A 12,952-nucleotide genomic window follows, 5' to 3' on the forward strand; every position below is an offset into this window, starting at 1 on the left:
CTGACCTAGAAATATTCATGTGATATAACATTTCCTGGCATTAATTAGTACTGAAGGGGAATATGTGAAAAATAACGTTTTACAAGTTCATTCTTCTGGCTCTCTCTAGGTACCTAAGTATGATAGTTGAGCTGTACATAGCAGGTTTTATTAAAACAAGTTGGAAATCATAGAATGTTAACAGCTAGAACTCTGGAAATCACCTAATCTAACTACATTAAAGATGAGGCTGAGGGAATACTTCTAACTCCCTGAATTTAACACAATGAAAAACTGCTTCCACAAACTATCTGGGAGTGTTACATGCTCAGAGATAAAACACTAGACAGGATAAATCACTGGACTGATTCAGCAGAGCCTAATTACTGGATGGGTTTTTGTTACCAAACACAGATGGACAGATGAGCAACTTTCAAGTTCTGTGAATGTTCATACTCCCTTGATAAAGTCATTAAAGAGAAGATAGAAATTCTATTAAAATAAGTTATACATTTTACAAACACAGGCCTTATAAAGTCACTCCTGGGTGTGGCACAAATATTGGCACCAGTAGAAGAAGTGTCTGTCGCTAAAGGAGAACTACTGCCCACAATCACCATCCTCTGTCCCCGTGATTAAAGCTCAGCAGTCATAAAGCCAGAGGCTCTGACCCCACCTCTGATGCTTCCTCCTTGTGTATGTATTAAATGACCTTGTCATTTAATCTTCTTATAGTTAAAACGAGGGGATTGGACAAAAAGGCCTCTGAGATGCCTTCCAGCTCTGGATCTTTGATTTGATGACCAGCCTCTCTTTCTGGCCCAATGGATAGAGCACTGGGCCTGGAGTCAGGAACACTCTCATTCAAACTTGATCTCAGACTCTTACTAGCTGTGTCATCCTAGGCAAGTCACTTAACCTTTGTCTGCCTCAGTTCTCCCATCTGCCAAATGGGGATAACAGCAGCTCTCTCTCCCAGGGGTATGGTGAAGATCACAGTGCTTAGTATGGTACCTGGCACATAATAAGTGCTATAAAGATATTAGCTATTATCTATGTATATTCTCAGCAATCACATTGTTTTGACCATCTCTCCTTTATTTTATTTGTTTTAAATAATGAGAGAGAGATGAGAGACTAAAGATATAGGCTAGGCTGTCCTGTGGAAAAGAGCATGGGAGGGGCAGCTAGGTGGTGCAGTGGATAGAGCACCAGCCCTGGAATCAGGAGGACCTGAGTTCAAATCTGGCCTCAGACATCTAACACTAGCTGTGTGACTCTGGGTAAGTCACTTAATTCCCAATTGCCTCACAAAAACAAACAAACAAACAGCATGGGGTAGTGAGAAGGGCCTGTATGTAGAGTGAGAGGGTCTGGGATAAATTCGCACTTATGCAGGGGCAGGTTATTTCCTTTCTTTGGCCCTTGGTTTTGTAAACTGTAAAATGGTTAGACTAGACAGTCATTATGATCCCTTCCCCTTTCTCAACTCTATGACACTTTGATCACTTCTCCTACAAAATAAAAACTGAAATGATCAGAGTTAGAAAAAAATGCCCTAATCCTCAGGACCACTGCATTACAAAAGAAAAAGAATAACCCTCCCAGGCAGGAGACAAGAAATGGATGCAGTTTTAAAATCTATCCCATCTTGTTGCACAATACCACCTATTATTTCCCTACTTCAAGCAAAATGTGGAAATGCAAGCAATTTATGCTTTTAGATACTTAAGAATTACTCATTTCAAAATATTTAATGGGCATAAAAATAAGAGCCAAAGCACAAGGAAGTGATACATCAATGTAAATATTATTATAGGATGGTTATCCACTTGGAAAAAATGGAAAACACAAATTATATTACAATTAACAATTTATTTTTTAAATCCCAAATTTTTCTACAATCCAAAGATATAATGAACGTGGTTCCAGTTACTTTATATCCTAGAAGTTAATTTGACATTTTTCATGTAAGATACTTAGAAAATAGCAACAAAAATGTACAAAATCAATCAGTTAAGTTCCTGAGCCCCTAGAAAAGAGGAGAAAGGTATTATCCTGAACACATCAGTGTAATATACCAAAGTGTAAAAATAGGCAGCAGATCTGGTTATTGAATAGGAAGGTCAAAGTTGGGAACCACATTGTCCGAAAATGAGAAGAGAAATTAAACACATAACTGCACTATAATTTATGATAAAGAACCTTATCAACTGTTGTCTTTGCTTCTGCTTGGAGGCTGAAACATTCTAGAAGTGCCCAAGGAGATTATAACTGTGTATACTTAGAGCTCAGCCACCTATTGAAACCTCATTAACAACCAAGAGCAGAAAATGGGCAGAGAAGGCCCTACCCTTCAATGACCAGCTTCCCAGCATAGCTCCTGAAAGAATCACCATCTTCTAGGGACCAAAATGCCATTGAAACTGGGGCAATGGAAACTTTACCAGTGATATAATGGGCTTGGTTTACATCAGGGTAGTGAGGACAGCACATATGAAAAGAAGGGGTTTGCAGTTTCAGGCTTCTCACTGCCCAAAAAAGTTAGGAGAGCACACGATCTCTGTCTCCTGGGAGCTAGAGTCAGAAATTCAACAAACCCACCCTTCTTCCCCTTGCAGTAACATAAGCACAAGCTACTGAAGCAATTCTGCTAGATATGCATGTTGTTCTAACAATGAACAGTATGTGTAATCTTTTCATTTAAAAATACAAATTGTTTTGTCTTAATGTTCAAAGAAAAAGTAAATCTTGGTTCTAGCTCCTGGAAGCCTCTTAGATTTAGACACTCACCAGTTTCTCTGGCTGAAGGCAGGGATACTGGTCAGGCTCTGGTCACTGGCAGGATAATACTGAGCATAGGATGGACGTGTGTAAGGGACAGACGCCCGCTTCTCTTCTTCATAGCTTTTCTTTGCTGCTTTTTTCTCTGCCTTGGTCAGCTTGTGCTCCTTTCGATCCAAGAGCAGCGACTCGTGCTGGAAAGGCTCCTGCAGAAGCAGGGAGGTTTAGACACTTTTCCTCTACTCACCTACTCAGCTGGCCCCCAAAAAGCACACAAGCTCCTCACTCCCCTTCCCCGTGTAAAGCAGCACCACTGTACCAGAAGGAGTAATGGATAGGAAGGACTAAGAGAAGTACAGGAAGGCTTATGTGAACTGATGCATGGTAAAGAAAGTAGCACCAGTAACACACACACACATCAGTGATTAAAATGTGAATGGAAAGAACAAAACACTCAACCTGAATGCAGTGTAAGCATAACAATCAAGTTTGGTCACAGAGAAAAGGTGAAAAAGTGCATCTCCCTCAGGCCTTTGCAGAGGCAGGAGACTAAGGGCGTGACACATTCACTGCGCATGCACCAATTCTGTGGCGGCTAGTTGTGTTGAGCTGCTTTTCTTTTTTTTTTTTTTACAAGGTCTGCAGTGTAAGGGACAAGGGAGGTATATATTCAGAAATGAAGGTGATGTAAAAACAAGATATCAGAAAATATATTTTAACAAATGGGAGTTAAGCGGGTGGGTCTGTTCTTCCAGAGGTACTAATGAAAAAGTGCTTCAAAATAGAAACAAATACAGTTTTGCTTTTTCCTACTCATCACATACCTAGCAATTCTGACTAAGGAAAAAATGGATACTGTCCACCACTATGACCCCTACTCCTGGGACATAGGCAGATGATGGGGAAAGGAGAAAAGTGTTACAAAGGGGGTCCTAGTCTTCCCTTCTACAAAAACTACCACCCCTAGAAAAGCACCATTAAATCACAGGTTCCTAAGAGAGGAGGGTCTGTATACCCTATTTTTGCATCCGTGATGCTAAACACTGTGTCTTATATAAAAATCATTACTTAATAATTGTCTGATGAAGCAGACTGCCTTGGGCAATAAAGGTAGAAATTTAGAATGAGCGAATCCATTCGTTTGAGGAGTGCTGTTACCTTCTTTTATATATATATATATATATATATATATATATATATATTATATATATATTATATATATATATATATATTATATATATATATATCTCCTTTTAGGGGAGTAAATACACTAAATAGGATATGGTACACACCTTGGTGATGAGGTGAGGGTACTTGAGACATGCAAGTTGTAAGACAGAGTCCTTGATTTTACTGATGTTCAGTGCCAGCTGGGTGGGGTCTGGCTCCTCTTCTACAAAATGCAATAGGTTTTCTACCTCCCTCCGGGTGAAGTTGAGCACTGGATTTAAATCATCCACCACCCGATCTGAAAAGGGAGATGACATGAGGTGTGTCAGGGAAGCAAGTAAAGAAACTGATTACAAATGCAAAATCACAAAACTGGAGAAAGTAAAAAATAAGTTTTTACATGGCATCAATTCAGCTATATTCCACACTATAAGACTAGAACAGCAAAATGAGGTCTTATTTAGGACCAAGGTTGTAGGAAGTCCTAAGTCTGAGGCAAGACACTGAAGAGAAATTCATATGCCAGTATGGCATCAAATGAATATTTCACCATCAATATTTCAACAAATTAAAATCAAAGCTCTTCACAAGAGCTTTCTTAAGGCCTCTAAGGTGAAGAAGATGGTAATAGGGTAAGAAAAGACTACAGACTTCTAAAAAATTCAAAGCCAAAATTTCCATATCCTCACTTCTTTTGCCTTTGACTTCCTTCTACCCTCTAGCTCATGGACACCTTGATATGGGTTACCTGACATTCCCTGTTTGGAAATCTGCCGGTCATAGATTTTCTTCTCCAGAGTGTAGTCAGACACTAGTCGGTAGATATGACAAGGCTTCTTCTGCCCATAGCGGTATACACGACACACTGCCTGAGCATCATGACAAGGGTTCCAGGAGGCATCAAACACCACAACTCGGTTGGCACCAATCAGATTCACACCCAAGCATCCAGCTCTTTAAAATATAAGTCAACAAGCACAAAACTCATCTACAGAAGAGTACTGACTTATTAGAGTTTGCAAATCAGTTTTCATCTTGTTGTTGCCACTTATAGCCCTTAAAACAAAATTAACTGCTCCTGTCTAGCACCACGATACCCTAGCTCTCTGCTGCGCCTCAGAGAAAACCCCCCCCACCATGGTTATTGGAACCTACACTGTTCCCCACCTCTCAGCTCGTTTGTCCTTCACTTTCAAAGAGGACCAGTGACATCACAGGTAATAGCTTGTGCATGAATTGGTTTTAAGTGAGGCAGAGTTGAACAAAGTTATTAGCCTCTCTCTTCATGAGTTATCAAAGGCCAGTGGCAGGACAAATGTCAAGATGATAGCCCTGGATGCAGTGGACGACCTTAGCGTCTTCAATGCCTAAGCACTCCACAGCACCTGCTTCAGCAGCCTTCGTGGCCATTGAAACAGATTGTTCTCATTCACCCATTCCCCTAGGGGCATCTTCACGTGCCTGGGGGAGACATCCCCCTAAATCACCAACAGGTTTGAGGCACATTGGTTTACCCTAGTTTAGCCAGTTTGCCAAAATGGCTTACCAGGGTGTGGCCACTGCACATGCAATAGCTTCTTGGAATGACAGGTGAGAGTCAGGTGAAGGTGGACACTAAAGGTGTGTGAGCAGCCCTGAAAAGGGCTTGGTAAGCTCTCACAACAGGGGTGCTAGTCTTCCCAAACACCCCATACACTTTACCCCTTGGTAATGACCAATGAGAGATCCTTTGAGCTTGGGTGTATGGAATAACACCACCATTACTTATTTCAGTAGTCTTTTTAAAATGCTTTTCTCTCCGTTATCTCATTTGTTGGTGTAAGACAGGGAAGGCAGGTATGGCCATCCTCAGGAAGCTTCCTCTGAAATTTAAGAAACTAGATACTTACACTAGACCTTTCATGAACAGGGCATCCTCACAAACAACTGTTCTCTCCCTCTACAACAATTTCTATAGCACCTTCTTTCTTAACTCTCCAACAAGCTGTAAATATCCTCTTTTCTCTTTTCCCTGAATTGAAGACCAAATTACAGACCAAGGCAGCTATTACAGTAGATGCCCTAATAGTGACCCTTTCAAGCAGAAGTATGTGAGAAAAGAGTTCAAAAATGGCTCTATCCACTGCTAAACTCCTTTCAACCTCCACTCCCCAAGACCCTACTCACCGTGTAGAAAGGAGGAAGAGCCACACAGAACTGTTGTTGGGATCATTAAATTGGTTGATAAGACGTTCCCTTTCAGAAGCCGAGGTGCTACCATCTAGTCCTGGGAAGGGAAATGGCAGATTTTGATGATACAGGACTGCCATAAATACACAGAGACTATATTAAGCCCCTTTCCCATCTACCAGGACTTTAGGTGCTATCTCCCTTAATGGACAGATAGATATATCTACCAGGAAGAGACAGGAGAAAATTGCCCTCATGTGCTTTTAAGAATCTTAGAGTGAAAAGCTAACAAGAAAGTAGAGTTCAGAGTAGAAATCACCTATCCAAGAAAAAATGCTGTGCCCCTCCAAGACCCAGAGGTACTCAATGGAAGGTTCTCTTCCTCAACCCTAATGTCAAGGCACAGACTCCCACTGACTTCCTGAACATACAGTACACAAGCAGCCTCCAAGTTAAAAAAAAAAAGACAGAGCAGGATGTGGTCAAGCCAAAGACATCTTAAAAGCTGGCACAAAGTACTTGACACAGAGCAGTAGGTCAAGGCACCCAAGAAAAGGAAAGGAATTAGAATGAGCCTAATACATGTTAGTCAGTAAAGAGTTACATTTGGTGCTGGTTCTAGTAACAGACTAAGATCCAGAGGGCCATGGGCTGTAATTCATTAGCTCAAGGCATCTTTTCTCTTAGTAAAACAGATAAAAGAATGCTGACTTGGGCTGATGAACTACCAGCACCAGAACTGTGAAGCTCTATGCAACTATATATCATGACATTTGTGCAGGACTTTATGGGAAGGAAAATTAGTCACAGACCAACAAAGTAAACCACGGACATGCAAGGAGATACTTCTAAAAATGGAAGAGGCCTCGCTTAACATCAAAGGCTCTCCATTATTTGGTTCCAACCTATGTTTCATGCCTTTTTCTCTATTATTTCCCAAAAGAAATTCACTGGGTGTGCTCGTGCACACTTATAATCCAAGTTACTGGGGAAACTGAGGTTGGTGGAACCCCTGAGCTCAGAATTTTTGAGCTATAGTGGATCATGCAACAATATGGTAAGCCCCTGGGAGCTGGGGAGTGGTAAGAGGTGCCAGGCACCAATTCAGAAATGGAGCAGGTGAAAACTGTTGCTCAGTAGTGGATCAGCCTGCAAGAAGTCACTGTACTTTTAGGCTGAATGAGATGGAGGGAGGAGAGGGGGAGGGAAGAAGGCTTTACTTCAGTCAAAATAATTTCCTCATTTGTTCATACTATTTCTCTTGCTTCAAATGGTCTCTCTTCACAGGATCATAGATTTAGAGCTGGAAAGGACCTTAAAAACCATCTGGTCAGTCTCTTTCATTTTACAGATAAGGGACTGAGACCCAAAGAGCTTAAGAGACTTCCCTAGAGGTAGTGGCAGAAGTGAGATTTGAATTCAGATCTTTTGAATCAAATCTAAGGCTATTTCCATTGAACTACACTCTCCTCTTAGCCTACCCAATCTCATTCACCTTTCATAGTCTAATTTATCTCAACCTCTTCCATAAAGGCTTCCCTCACCCCACAGTGATCTCTCCCTCCTCTCCATTCCTAGAGCAATTTTTGTTTACACCACTCATGCAATACTTAAAATATAATGCCTTCTATTACTAATTGCTTATGCCCACATTTCTTTATCCCAACTAGACTGTAAACTCCCAGAAGATTAGCATTATGTTTTATACTCCTTCAGATCTGTCCCCATAGTGCCTAGTATAATGCTTTGCACTGTATGTTATGCCAGTAAATATCAGTTGATTGATTAACCATGGATGCTCAAGTGAGCATAAAAAGAATGAGGTAGAGGACTAAGGAAAGGAAAAGAAAAAAAAAAAAGGAAAGAGGAGGAAAATGCCACGCTCAACAGACGTTCCCCACAATTTGATGTGATCAAATCAATAGGAATGAACTCACGGTAATAGCTGAGGTTTCGGACCCAGTTCTGATCTCCTTGCCCATCTGAGCCAGGCAGGCAGGGCATTAGTCTCTTGGCCAGGAACTCCTCGATGACAGACAAGGTGGAAAGGCTCTGACTGCAGAGAATAACAAGTCATATCAATAAAACCTGCCTGAGGGTATTTTGTCCAAAAGCAAAAAGTTCCTTAAAGTTTTTGTAGATGCTTCCTGTCCTTAAAAAAATAAATGTATCATCCCAAAGCACAACACAAAAGTGTCTCTGGGGCCCCTTCTCAGCCAAGAATCCATGAGTACAGATTGTATTCAAGACATAAAAAGATATTTTCTTCATTTCAGATTTGTACAAAATCATCATCTCCACACCTACAGCCAGAAACCAAAAAATCTCCACCCTTGTTCCTGTCTCTCCTTCTATTTGTGCATCATCAGCCAAAGAATTCTGCAGTTGGGTACCATGTCTGGTAGGTGAGTGTTCAGGCACATCAGAACTCACTATGGTGCTACAAGCAACCTCATAAATCTTTCCAGGGGAAATAGATGTCTTACTGCCTTGAAGAAGACATCTTTCTCAACCCTGCAGTCCACAAAAGGAGGGTCAGAAATCCTTTGGAAAAAATGTTACCCAATTTTACACTTTATCTGGCCTGGATGTGACTCTGGTCAAGACAGATTATGAAAGATAAACCAAGACACTGATAGTCTTTAGTCACATTCAAATAGCTGCTGATGCCTGGTTCTGTTACTGAATTATTTAATAAGATATTTTACCCAGGTATGGTATGATGCAATGTGAAAACCCCCCAGATTTTAACAATCACTCTTTCCTCAAATCCCGTCCTGGGTGGTATGAGGTGTTTCAAAAGATGAAGACCTCACTTGGAAGCAGTTAAAAAAGCAGTTAAGAGATAGAGAACATTATGAAAAGCAAAATGGATAATTTTGATTACATTAAATTGAAAAGATTTTGCACAAAGCCAATGCAACCAAGATTAGAAGGAAGGTAGAAAATTGGGAAAGAATTTTTACAACGAGTCTCTCTCATAAGGGCCTCATTTCTAAAATATATAGAGAATTAAGTTAAATTTATACAAATACAAGCCATTCCCCAATTGATAAATGGTCAAAGGATATGAACAGACAGTCCTCAGATGAAGAAATTAAAGCCATCTATAGTCATATGAAAAAATGCTCTAAATCATTATTGATTAGAGAAATGCAAATCAAAACAACTCTGAGGTACCACATCACACCTATCAGATTGGCCAACATGACAAAACAGGAAAATGATAAATGTTGGAGAAGATATGGGAAAACTGGAACACTAATGCGTCGTTGGTGGAGTTGTAAAATGATCCAACCATTCTGGAGAACAATTTGGAACTATTCCCAAAGGGCTATAAAAATGTGCATATCCTTTGACCCAGCAATAACACTTCTAGGGCTATATCCCAAAGAGATCATACAAATGGGAAAAGGACCCACATGTACAAAAATATTCATAGCAGCTCTTTTTGTGGTGGCAAAGAAGTGGAAATTGAGAGGATGCCCATCAACTGAGGAATGGCTGAGCAAGTTGTGGTATATGAATGTAATGGAATACTATTGTGCTATAAGAAATGATGAACAGGCTGACTTCAGAAAAACCTGGAAAGACTTGTATGGTCTGATGTTGAGTGAAGTGAGCAGAACCAAAAAAACGTTGTACATAATAACAGCCACATTGTGCAATGACTAATATTGATAAAATTAACTCTTCCCAGTAATACAAGGATCTAAGACATCTCCAGAGGCCTCGTGATGGAAAATGCTATCCACATTCAAAGAAAGAACTATGGAAGTTGAGTTGCTATTTTTTTTTCTCTTCTATTGAGTTTTGTTTCCTCTTTCTGATGGTTCCTCCTATTGGTTTTAATTTTTACTTACAATATCACTAATGTGAAAATATGTTTAATAGGAATGTAAATGTATAGCCTATATCAGATTGTGCACCATCTTGGGGAGGATGGTGGGGAGGAAGGGGGAAAAAATTTTAAATTCAAAAGCATATGGAAGTGATTATTGATAAATCAAAATAAATTAATAAAATTAAATTTAAAAAAATAATTAAAAAGCAGTTAAGTCAGCTCCAATGAGGGCCACCACGGCCCTTATATCCTCAAAGATAAGTCTTGTTATAGGGGAAGAAATGAGACCCCTAGCTTTTAAAATTTCTTTGAGAGAAAAAGTCATCCCTGGAGGAAGATCCAAATCCTGAAACACTGGAAAAGTTCTACAACGTCTTCCAGGAAGAAATTTCATTAATAATGAAGGAGAAGAATTATAATGATAGAGGCTAGCTCTAAAGAAGAGAGAAAAAGACACCTCCTGTTGCAATTTTGCATTGATACATAGGTCTACAGGTGTGGAATACTGCATATAATGTCAGATTTTTTCAATGTGTTCATTGGTTTTGATGAACTTTTTCCTCTTCTTCCCTTTAAAAAAATTCTTTGTTATAAGGGATGGCTCTTAGTATAAGGAAAAGGGAAAGGATACGGGAGGAAACATATGTGAACAAAAGATATGAATAAAAATGTATTTTTTAAAAAACACAAAAACAAAGAGGAGAAAGAAAAAATGAAGAAAAATAAAACAGAAAAAGGAGAACCTAATATTATGCAGTGGGTGAGAAGAAATGACATCTGTCTCATTCTGTTAACTGCTCCATTTCCTTTGGAAATATGATGTAAAACCTCACCAGGGTACTTGGGAAGTAGCTAATACTCTTACCTGAATACAAGGATCTTGTCCCCAAGTTTCACACTTTCTTCAATTAAGTGGAAAAGCAGCACCATTTTGGGTGAGTTCTCCAAGACTCCGGTCTGATAATCACATAGGATGTCCTTGGCCTAAAACAGAAGAATCAACAGCTCAGAGCTGTTCTAAAGCCAGTTCATTATAAGCAACAGTCACCATTGCCTCAAGATAATTTCTAAATTGGTTTCATTCTCACTATTATTTGGGAAAAGGCAAAAACTTTCCCCTGTCTACTATGAGCTTTTCCTCCCAAAATATACAATATATCACCACCTATCGACTAATTATTCCCACTCAATATTCAGCTTTGAGCCCCCAGACACTTACTATATGGAAGGCAGAGGGAGCCTGTCTCACTCATTCTATCCTTTCTTTGTCCTCCCTATGACCATCAGTCTTTCTACACATCAGTGCTCCCTCATCTCCGGCCATCACTCTAGCCCTACCTTCACTTTCCTTTCTTTTCAATCTTGACCCTATGGTGAATGAGTTAAAAAAGTTACTTTTTATTTACCTTAAATCCATTTCCTGCATTCCCTGCTGTTTTCCCCCAATATTAGTTAAGCTCTCTGAGCACAAAGACCATTTTCTGTTTGTCTTGGTATCCCCAGAATTCCTAGCACATCATCAGGCATTTCAAAGGTGCTTAATGAATACAAGTAAAACAAGAGCCTCCTGTCCCCAAAGAGCTGGCATACAAGCCAGTGAGAGAGCAGTTTTCTTGAACTCACCCATTCATAAGTGACAACCTGGTTGGCTCGCTCTTGAAAGGGGTTGAAGCCTCCTACCCCCTGTAGGAATTTGCTGTTTGTTGCCTCTCCCCCTGAGGGTGCCAAGGTACTGCCCTCGGTTTTGACTTTAATTCCCTGGGTCTGGCAGCGGGCATTGGTCCCAGCTGTGCTGAGGTCATCTACATCCAAGTCCTGCTCATTGGCAAGGTTCTCTTTCTGAAGGGCTTCATGCAGCACATCAGGATGATTCCAGATCTGAGGCCCACAGGAAAGGGATGAGTAACAGGAAGGAGTTAGGTCTCACCCGCTGCCATTCCTTCTTCCCTCCCCTCTATTCCTAGGTCTTGCTGGCATATATGCACACGCATGCGCGTGCGCGCACACACACACACACACACACACACACACACACACACACACACACACACTCTAACAAGAGAAACTGAAAACTCCTTTTGATTAACTAGTTCTAGTTGCCACAATGTAATTTATAGAAATGAGAGATATGGAGGGATATTAGGAGAAATTTTAATGACATAAAAATATAAAAAAATATATTTTTAAAAAAAGAAATAAGAGATTTGCTCCCAAGGGATTTATCTTTTCCTTAGTCTATAGTCAGACAGCTGGAGTCAATAGCTAAAATTTTGTTTCTGTTTGTTTCACTCTGTGGCCTTGGTAAGTTAGATACTCAATGACTGAGAGTCTCCAAATGTAAAACAAGACCCATGTCTGACAGACGTAGTAATGGATTACTGTTCTGGGGATGTTCTAAATTCTAATACGAATATGAAATCCCTGGCAGGGGCACAGAATTCTTTGGTGTGGGGGTTAGTGAAAATATCACTGCTAGCTTCATGAAAACTATACTTCCCTGTCACTGATATGAAGCTGTGGAGACTGACTGCAGGGCAAATGCTTTAGAACCTCATATTCACCTATCTTTCTATTTGACTTGGCTAAAGCAACTTTCTGATTTGGGTAAAGTAACTTTCCATAAGACACAATGGAACAGCTCAAACTCAATGGCTGGTATTGGTTAAAATGAAAAAGTTTTCCGTCTTGAAGACACCATTGTGTTTCTCTTAACAGGGGCTTAAGTCTTTGCTTATAGTTGTTACAGAGAGACCAGAAGGTTTTCTACTTGCTTATAAGGCTTATAAGGGTGCTTTGGCCTTGCACTGTCTTCAAACTCTTCCAGCCTGAAGGGAATTCAAATCCAGCTGAATGCAGAGATGAAGGGGAGAGATATATGAATAGCCTTTCTAATCTATGGACTTCTCTAAACCTCATTGTTACAAACACCAAAGGTTGGCTGGCAGTGCCCTCACTCATTTTATACAGGGAAAGCCAGACTCACAAAGGGGAAGTGATCTTTTTGGG

The 12,952-nt window shown here is 40.2% G+C and overlaps 1 protein-coding gene across 1 annotated transcript in view; it reads right to left on the bottom strand.

Moving 5' to 3' along the window:
* RAD54L2 (RAD54 like 2) overlaps nucleotides 1–12,952 on the bottom strand; it is a 75,701-nt gene that overhangs the window by 4,873 nt on the left and 57,876 nt on the right. Inside the window, exons 11-17 of the mRNA XM_020998962.2 lie at nucleotides 11,570–11,824; nucleotides 10,812–10,930; nucleotides 8,040–8,158; nucleotides 6,100–6,199; nucleotides 4,682–4,887; nucleotides 4,056–4,231; nucleotides 2,773–2,969 (exon numbers count right to left, since the gene is read on the bottom strand). Of these exons, the coding sequence (XP_020854621.2) occupies nucleotides 2,773–2,969; nucleotides 4,056–4,231; nucleotides 4,682–4,887; nucleotides 6,100–6,199; nucleotides 8,040–8,158; nucleotides 10,812–10,930; nucleotides 11,570–11,824 (1,172 nt within the window). The remainder of the gene's footprint in view (nucleotides 1–2,772; nucleotides 2,970–4,055; nucleotides 4,232–4,681; nucleotides 4,888–6,099; nucleotides 6,200–8,039; nucleotides 8,159–10,811; nucleotides 10,931–11,569; nucleotides 11,825–12,952) is intronic.

The sequence above is a fragment of the Phascolarctos cinereus genome, unplaced genomic scaffold, assembly GCF_003287225.1.
Source record: "Phascolarctos cinereus isolate Bilbo 61053 unplaced genomic scaffold, phaCin_HiC Scaffold_4;HRSCAF=312, whole genome shotgun sequence".
In the NCBI taxonomy this organism is placed as follows: Eukaryota; Metazoa; Chordata; class Mammalia; order Diprotodontia; family Phascolarctidae; genus Phascolarctos; species Phascolarctos cinereus.